At 40.2% G+C, this 9,147-nt stretch overlaps 1 protein-coding gene across 2 annotated transcripts in view; it reads right to left on the minus strand.

The window, feature by feature from the left end:
* The window catches only part of IFT88 (intraflagellar transport 88), a 72,937-nt gene that overhangs the window by 36,558 nt on the left and 27,232 nt on the right, over positions 1 to 9,147 (minus strand). For both annotated transcript variants that reach the window (XM_019530187.1, XM_019530186.1), the window contains exons 15-16: positions 6,200 to 6,299; positions 1,467 to 1,553 (exon numbers count right to left, since the gene is read on the minus strand). In XM_019530187.1, coding sequence (XP_019385732.1) covers positions 1,467 to 1,553; positions 6,200 to 6,299 — 187 coding nt within the window. The remainder of the gene's footprint in view (positions 1 to 1,466; positions 1,554 to 6,199; positions 6,300 to 9,147) is intronic.

Below are 9,147 nucleotides of genomic sequence, written 5' to 3' on the forward strand. Positions count from 1 at the left end.
TTGAGAGAGTCCAGAGAAGAGCCACACACATGATGAGAGGTCAGGAAAACAGACCTTATGACAACAGGCTGAGAGCTATTGGGCTCTTTAGCCTGGAAAAACGCAGGCTCAGGGGTGATCTGATGGCCACCTATAAGTTTATCAGGGGTGACCACCAGTACCTGCCCCAAGGGATCATGAGGTTGAACGGTTATAAACTACTGCAAGACCGTTTCAGGCTGGACATAAGGAAGAATTTCTTTACTGTCTGAGACCCCAAGGTCTGGAATAGCCTGCCATCAGAGGTGGTTCAAACACCTATATTGAACACCCTCAAGAGAAATTTGGATGCTTATCTTGCTGGGATCCTATGACCCCAGCTGCCTTCCTGCCCCTCCCACTTGAGGGAAGAGCTTCTCATCTCCCAGCAGAGGCTCAGATCCAGATCCACAGAGGGATCTGGATACCTCAACACATCGGGTTACATTGGAGTGCAAGCCCTGAGAACTCTTTTATGCAAGAGATCAATTCCCTCCTCTGCCTCATGAGGTTCCACCAACAGACAAACTCTTCCTGCATCAAGAGATCCTCTATCTTCCATTCTGGGGTTGGGTCACAGGGTTGCTCTGAATCACCCTTATTGAAGTTGCTCCATTTTTGATGGAATACTTAAAGATGCACTGGGCCAAAAAGAGAGCACAAGGGGGAGAATAACTCTATAGCTTACTGACCACATTGATTAGTGTATTTCACCTGGGAGAGAGTGTCCTGGGTTCCAGTCCCTGATGCACATCTTTCTTTGATGAGATAACAACATTTTTAAGACAAAGGAAATGCAGTAAATCTACTTCAGTAAAGCATTTAATTAATATGGTGTCACACTGTAAATTAAAGGTCAAATGAAGAATACTGCTCTAACTTTCTGGTATTCCACAAACCATAAAAAGTTCCAATATAATACATGCAGACTGCTTCCACTACTTGATGATTAAGACACTGTTGTGAAAGATATGAGTTTGAACTCCTTCATGCACAAGATTGGCAGCCAGTCCTGCTGCTCAGCAATTATATCAAAACTGAGGTTCTAAGTGCACTCAGAAGCAGAACTTTAGATGCCTATGGAATTTTAATGTAAAAAAACTTAAGCAGTAAGGTTTTTCAGTGCCACCATGGTTAGGCAGCACCTGAGTCGGGGTTTTGAGAATGTAAATTTTCAACTTGGTACTGAAGTCTTGGATAAACATACAAATGGATCTGGGCCAATCTAATTCCTCCTTCAGATGGCAGAAGCAATTTTTTTTTTTTTTTTTTACAGTGCCAAACTGCTGATACCTACAGGAAAGGGAGTCTGTCTAAGCATTGTGTCTACTTAATACAGAACTTCTACAGAGAGATAAACATTATACAGGTTTTAGATCAACTTTGTCTCTTATCAACTCATATTATTTTAAAAGCAAAATGACAAAAAAAACAAGCAAACAACTTACCAAATAACAAAGGAATGAAAGATTTGTGGCAGCTGCACTTTTCACTCTGCTATCCTTTTTTTCAAACATTTTTAAGGTTTCCACAGCCTAGAAATAGTTCAAAAGCAAATGACCTATATTGTGACATACTTATAGCATTGTCAAAAAAACCCCCAAAGAAAATGAATACACTTACACAGTAATAAGTATCCAAAATTACTACTGAAAGCTTGGATTCCTAATTAATTTCTATGCAGTAATTGCATAAAATTTTCCACTCCAAAATATTTAATAACTTGTACTTTTCTTTTAAAATGGTAACTTCCTCCGCCCCACCACATGCTAAAGTTCATATAATTACATAAAACATTAAGTGATATACTGGACCCAGTATCTGTTCTCTGTTACGTCAGTGCAAATGTAACAACTTCACTTAAGCCAACTACTGACAATTACTAAACCTTCTTACCCTGCCAATATAGATATGCTTATCATAGTAATGTGAATGGTGAATGCATGATGTTATAAGTGGAAATGCCAAGACAGAAAAAAAACAGCTTTAAACTACCAACCTATATATTGAAAGTAAGGCAAGGTAGAACCCTGGACTGCTTACAGACATAACTCCCAGCCTTTCAAATATTTCAGAGATATTCAGACAATAGAATGAAAATCTAATTGAGCTTTTACTTTCTTTACCACTATCCAAAAAAGAAGTTGTAGTAAAACAAATGCTTACCAAGAGGGTACAATATGAATTTTAGCTTTGGTTTCGATTTGACCTGCACAGCCAGTTAGGTGAATTCATAATTTGATTTTTGGTTTGGATTATTATATGACTAATTTACCCTCCTGTTTACAAATCAATAAAACATATATGTACTTTATCACATATTTCCTAGGGATAATCACCTGAAAATATTAATTACAACTTTGAAACTTCCAAGCTTGTCTAATACTGTATTGGCATCCATTCATTGTTGCTAATGAATTTTATGAAACAATGACTATTTAGAAATGGAAAATTTTCCATAGAAAAATAAAGCATTGGAAAATTTTCCAAAAATTTTTCTGCCCCACATCTCTGCATAGGAAAATAGTGTCCCACAAGGGGTGAGTCTATATGTTCATTAATGTGCAGCAGTTACCATGTATTTAATTTAGTACTTGCTTAATGAAGTACTAGCTAAATGTTCAGTAACTAGTTACTGGACAGTAGCGCCAGCACACAGTTTTTTTGTGAGGCTTACCGTGCAGTAGCCTAATAACACTGTGCAGCAGCGTATTAGCACAGTTTCTGACTGGCACACCACTGTGCAGTGTTATTAGTCTGCTGCTCAGTAAGCGTTGGGTGGAGACGGGCCCAAAGTCATGTAATCCAGCCACTGCATCTGTTTAAAAAAATTATCCCTAAAACACTCCAGGAATTTGCTGGACTATTACTGCAGTGCTGTTTTCCTTCTAGCAGGTGTCCCAATAATAAAAGTCTTCCATGAGAACCAGGTCCTGAAATCTGGAAGCTTCTGTCAGTTGTTTAAAGAAGGCCCTGTCTACCTTTTCCTCCTGGCTTGGTGGTCTGTAGCAGACACCCACCATGACATCCCCCCGCTGCTCTCAATCAGCCTACCTTCCACTTCATACTGCACTTCAGAACTCATATACATCACCTTTAAATTATAGTGCAACACCTTCTCCATTTTCCTGCCCCGCCATCCTTCCTGAACAAGCTATACACAACCAGGACAATGCTCCAATCATGAAAACTATCCTGCCATGTCTCTGTATTTTAAAAGGGCTACAGCTATTAGGTTCTAATTGTTATGCATACACAAGCCAGGCACAATACATCCAGTGTTAAAGCTCAAGTAGCACCACTTTATCATTCCCAGCTTGTCCACACAATAATTAGAACATAGCAGCTGCTGCCCTTTTGTAATGGCTCTAAATGCAAGTATGTCCATACCTGCAGTGAGCTTTCAGCTATATAAATCAAAATGCCATTCCTTGGTTTGTGTGATTTCTACTTTGACATCTTTCGTTGTAAAGATTAAAGTGCAAGTAACATTTTTGTTGCCAAAGGAAAGAGGGGTTAGCATACTTTGAGACCACACAGATACTGGTTAAGAATGCCACAGATCACTTGAGTTTATTAAACCTATGACCTATTTTGGCATTAAAATGTCTTGGTAGTAATAATCATTCTGTCCTTTAAGGTGAGATGCTGTTTCTGTATATTTGCCTAGTTTGGGAATTTCACTATTTTTAAATCCTCAGGATAAGAATCTGCTGAACACAAAAATCAAACCAAAGAATTGTTCATATCAGTCTTTATTATGGGATTCCAATACATCCAGGTTAAGCTTAAAAGCAGGTTGAAAGTATGTTTGAAAGTGCTGCATAACGAGTTAAATACAACAGTATGCCTGACCTAGGGTATGGACTCTCAGCAATGTTAACAGAACTTGCACCACTAAATTCCAGGGCTCCGCTTTAAAACTGTATACCAAAATTGTCTTTAATAAAACATTCAAAATACCCATAATGCACAAAGGTTATTTTCAAATAATATGCCAGTCTCAAAATGTCCTGACAGATGATCAGCAGAGAACACCATCAACCCAACGAGGATGTAAGACATTGCTGTATTAGACAGCTCTCATCTGTTTCAAGCACCTGCCTCATATCTTACATGGTTCTGCACCACTTTATTTTTCAGTGAAAATTTATGTCAGGGCATAAAAATAAACAAAAAAAGCCACCACAACAAGTGGTGCAAAGTTAAGTTTTGAAGCTCAATAAATAGTTATCCCAATGGCCCACCCAACAGTTTGTACCAAAGAGAGACTTGGGACCAAAATCTTTCCTGGGAGTTTTTGTACTGTGGATCGACAGAAGTGATAGAAGCTATTCCGTAAGGTAAATATTGAACTGCTGTGAATATCCTTTTACTATAGCAGATGTATATATGCATGTATACTGCACATGCAGCCCAATGAAGTACTGAAGGAATGGTAATCAGGGAGACTACAAGTATTTCCAAAAGGAAAAAAATATTAGAGATCAGAAAATATGAGATGTGCTGCAGAGGGACAAAGGTAAGTCACCACCATCAGTAATACTTCAGAGCACAAAAATAAAATGCTTTTTGATATAGAATAATTTTATTTTAGTAACTCAGTTTTATGGAAAGAGATGGAAGTTACATATGCACACACGCACATCCTTCATATTATGATAGATAATTATATGAATACTAAAAAATACCCTAAAATTTGAAATGAAAAATGCTACACTCCTGAAACAGTTCTTCTAAGTCCAATCAATGTGTGTTACCTGTTAAATAAAACTACATGTTTACAAATGAAACAATGAAATATTCAGATTTCTAGTAGAAGTAGTTATTTATTTTCTAAGTTTTTATTACATATGTACTAAGGAAAGTATTTAGACTAAAGATAGAGAATAAATGTGAGATTTTAATACTGTACCTACCTCCTCATACTTACAGCATTAAACAAAATTTAAGCAACAGAATGAAAGAAACAATGTTGAAAAGAAAGTAAGGACAATATTTTAAAAACTACAGTTCAACTGACCTTACAAGCAAGACACTGAAAGCATAAACAAATTTATATAGCAGATGGAAAGATCTACAAAAGCATTGCACAGAACATGAGACTGAGTAGGGCATACAGGTGAAGAAAGTGAAACAATGACAGATGTAAGCAGCACACGTAACTAACAACTGCATGGGACTGAATTGCAAACTGCAATAAGCCAATGATTGCTCTTGGATTACACATGCTTTACTGATGCTGCAAAGACTATAACCTTCCCCTCCACCCTCTCCAAGAGCTCATGCCGATCTGGTTCCACAGGAAAAATCTTTCCCCATTCCAAATAGGCAGTCAGTCCTGAAGCAGCACAAAAGATGCAGTATAATTTATACACAAGTAGAAATGCCCCCACTGGATGATCTCTCTCACCAGCTTCTAAGCATCCACATGTAGACCACACATCAAGCCAGTGTCAGCACTAAATGATCCATCCTGTCTCTGTTAAGATAGCTTCACTTATAGGGCACAGAAAACATGTGCAAGGCACTGTGATTTCAAATTTATTTGAGGATACTTATGTCCATTTAAGCCTGTCTTATATTTAGTTTATGCCAATTCCTTACAGAATCCAGCTAAATCTAAATAAATCAGGTTTGGATAGAATTGTCCAGGCAAGATTTGTACCAGTTTAACCACATGATTTTAAAAATCAACTTGAGTTAAATCAGTGCTACTTTGTGTATAGGCAAGGCTTCTATATCTATTTATCTATCTGGGAAAAATGAGATCACATTCCTCCTAAAAGAACTTGTCATATTGTTAATTGCTCAAAATTATTTTTCTCAAGTCTGCCCTTTTGTAGAACTATCATGGACAGTGATTCTAGCATAGACTACACTGTAACAGTGGATATTTGAGTAGGAAATGGAAAACAATCATGTCTACAATCATTGACTACAATATCAAGTGCATCTGCACATTTTCTGATCTCCTATTACCTTCTTCAATATGCAAATTATATTTAGATAAAAGCCACCCCATATTATTATTCATGTTTTTGCAAGATTATTCTAATAAAATCACTCAGACTTCTATCAAGATTCTAAGCAATCATAAAGGAGGCTTGTGCTGGAGTTTAACAGTTACTTGAAATGCCAAATACAATATTCAGAAAGATAGCATAAAAGAGTACTGTACCTGGTTGAAGTCCTTTTGCCTCAAATACATAATTGCTTTATTTATTTCAAGATCATTGGCTAACTCTACATAGTGGGAAGCTTTTACTACTTCAACACACCTACAACAGAAAGGAATCCAAAAAAAAAAAAAAGATAAAATATATCTGCATTTATGTTACTTTCCAAGATGCTCATTTTTGCTATCTAGAGGGAATTGATCTGCTAATTTAGTTACATCTTCATTGTAGACATAAGCGTCACCACAAATAAAAAAAAAGTTTTACAGAATAATTTCTTTAATTGCCTACTTGAAAAGTGCTATCTCTAGTTTGATTTTAAGGCTCTCCATATAAGTAGCATGTTATTTTCAGTTGCTTAGCAATCTTCATGTCAATGATCTCAGAAATTGACCTAAATAGATCGCAGCCAGAATTTTTTTTAATTCTATAAAAGATCAGGTTGCAGCAAAATACTACAGACTCACGACATGTCTACAATTTGTTCCCTAGGTTCTACCATGTCATAAAAACCTTAAAACTTCTTAAATATATTATAAATTAGAAGTGGCACACACAACCCTGAACTTTTGTAACATATGCAAGAGTATATATCCTCTCTCATATAAGTAAAAGAGAAATTAAAATCTCAAAGAAGCTTTCAAACATCAATGCAGATTTAGCCACACCATAGCAATGCTCAAGATGGACAATGCATTTTAACATCTTGCAGCATTCAGAATGGCTGTCCTTAGGGGGGGGAAAAAAACCTCCTGAGTTCAGTTTAACCACTTCTGGATGCAACACTGTCATATCCAGAACTCAATGTAGTGGTGGCAGAGGTGGCTTGGGCCTAAACTACCAAATGCATGATGGACTTCCTGCTTATTCCTCAGGTAACTCTTTAATTACTTCTGATTCAGGGGTACTAGGAAAAGAAAGCCAACACGGAGCAAGGCAATTATTGCTTTCTGCATGTTAAGGTATTCTCTTCCCATCAACTCTTTTTCTGGATTTGATATAGTACATTCTAAAACAGGGGTGTCAAACATGGCCCGCGGAGCTGCTGTTATCTAGCCTGCAAGGCTACTGGGAACTCAGGGAGCAGGGGAAAAGGCCTGCCACAGAAACTGGGGCCCTGGGGTCCAGTGGACATGACAATTGGTGGCACAAGGGTGAGGACTGACATAACCCTGGGTGCCCTCTGGCTGATTCACTTCTTGTTACTGGGCACATCTACATGAAACACTTTCCTTGAGATTAGAGCAAATGACTGCGCAGTAAGTGTCTTCACCTATAAACAGTGATGCTTACTGCGTAGTTATTTGCTCGAATCCTGAGTAAATTTGCTACCTGTAAATGCAAATAGAAAATTTACTCAAGAGTAATTAATTACTGTGCAGTATGGCGCATGTAGATGACTGACCAGGAGCAAATGTGCTCCCAGTCAGCCATGCAGTGGAGGGTGGGAGATTGCTCCCTGCCCCTGGGAGCTGCGTGCTACACCACTGGAGCCTGGGCAGGGACATGTCCCCTTGCCCCAGCAGCAAGGAGCTCCCAGTCCCCAATCTGTGATTGCAGAGCAGGGGCTGAGAGCTGGGATTCTTATCTCCCAGCCCCAGCTCTATGATCGTGGAGAAGGGGCTGGGAGCTTCCTGCTGCTGGGGCAGGGGAATAGTGTCCCCTTCCCAGCAGCAGGCAGCTCCTGGGGGCAAGAGAATCTTCTGGTCCCATGCTCCCTGCCAGTCCCTGGGCTTGCACCCAGAGAGAGCCTAGAGCTCCTCCTGGCTGCTGCAGAGGGCCAGTGCAGGGCTGGCAGGGGGCAGCAAATCTGTTCCCACTTGCAGACTGCATCCAGCCCAGGGCACAGGATGGCTCTGACAGCAGCACCTCTAGCTCCTTTCTGGTGCTCACAGTGGCAAAAAGGATTCCAGCTCCTGCTCCATGTCCTGTGCCAGAGCTGGAGCTGTTGTCACCAATATGTTTCATGTTGGCATGGCAGCTGCAGCTCTAACACAAAGAACATGACTGCTGGTCACAGCTGCTGCTGATGGCAGTAGTCTTCTGCTCCTGCTTCCCTACAAGTGTAGACACCTGCCCGGGTAAATTTACTGTACAGTAAACCCACCCCAGGGCATTTGCATGTGTAGATGTGCCCACTGTTGTGGTCCCAGCTCCTTAGCTGATGGCCTCGTTGTTGCTGCCACCATATGCCCTATACCAGACTCAGATTGGGGCCATTGTGTTCTAACTACAGGCCCATCAGCCTGACTCCTAACTCAGGGAATATCTTAGAAAAGTTTATTAAGGAGGCCGTCATTAATGGACTGGCCGACGCCAACATCCTGAGGGATAGCCAGCACGGGTTTATTACGGGTAGGTCTTGCTTGGCCAATCTCATTGTCTTCTACAACCAGGTGATGTATCACCTGGACAAGGGAGAAGTGATTGATGTCATATACCTTGACTTCAAAAGCCTTCGATCTGGTATCCCATTATCACCTTTTGGCCAAACTGCCCAGTTGTGGCCTTGGCTCCACCATGATCCGCTGGCTGGGAAACTGGCTCCATGGTCAGACCCAGGAGGCAGTAATTGATGGAAGTCAATCATCATGGTGTCCTGCGATGAGTAGGGTCTCCCAAGGCTGTCCTTGGACGCATATTGTTCAACATCTTCATTAATGATGTGGACACTGGAGTCAGGAGCGGACTGGCCAAGTTCACTGATGACACCAAACTCTGGGGCAAAACATCCACACCGGAACAGAGAAGCGCGATCCAGGCTGACCTGGACAGGCTCAGGAAATGGGTGGACAAGAACCTGATAGTGTGTAACACTGAAAAATGCAAGGTTCTCCACCTTGGGAGGAAAAACCTGCAGCATCCTTATAGGGTCGGCAGTGTTATGCTGGCTAGTACTACGGAAGAAAGAGACTTGGGGGTCATCATTGACCACAAGATGAACATGAGC

The sequence above is a fragment of the Crocodylus porosus genome, unplaced genomic scaffold (assembly GCF_001723895.1).
Source record: "Crocodylus porosus isolate Cpor-Errol unplaced genomic scaffold, CroPor_comp1, whole genome shotgun sequence".
NCBI classification, from domain to species: domain Eukaryota; kingdom Metazoa; phylum Chordata; order Crocodylia; family Crocodylidae; genus Crocodylus; species Crocodylus porosus.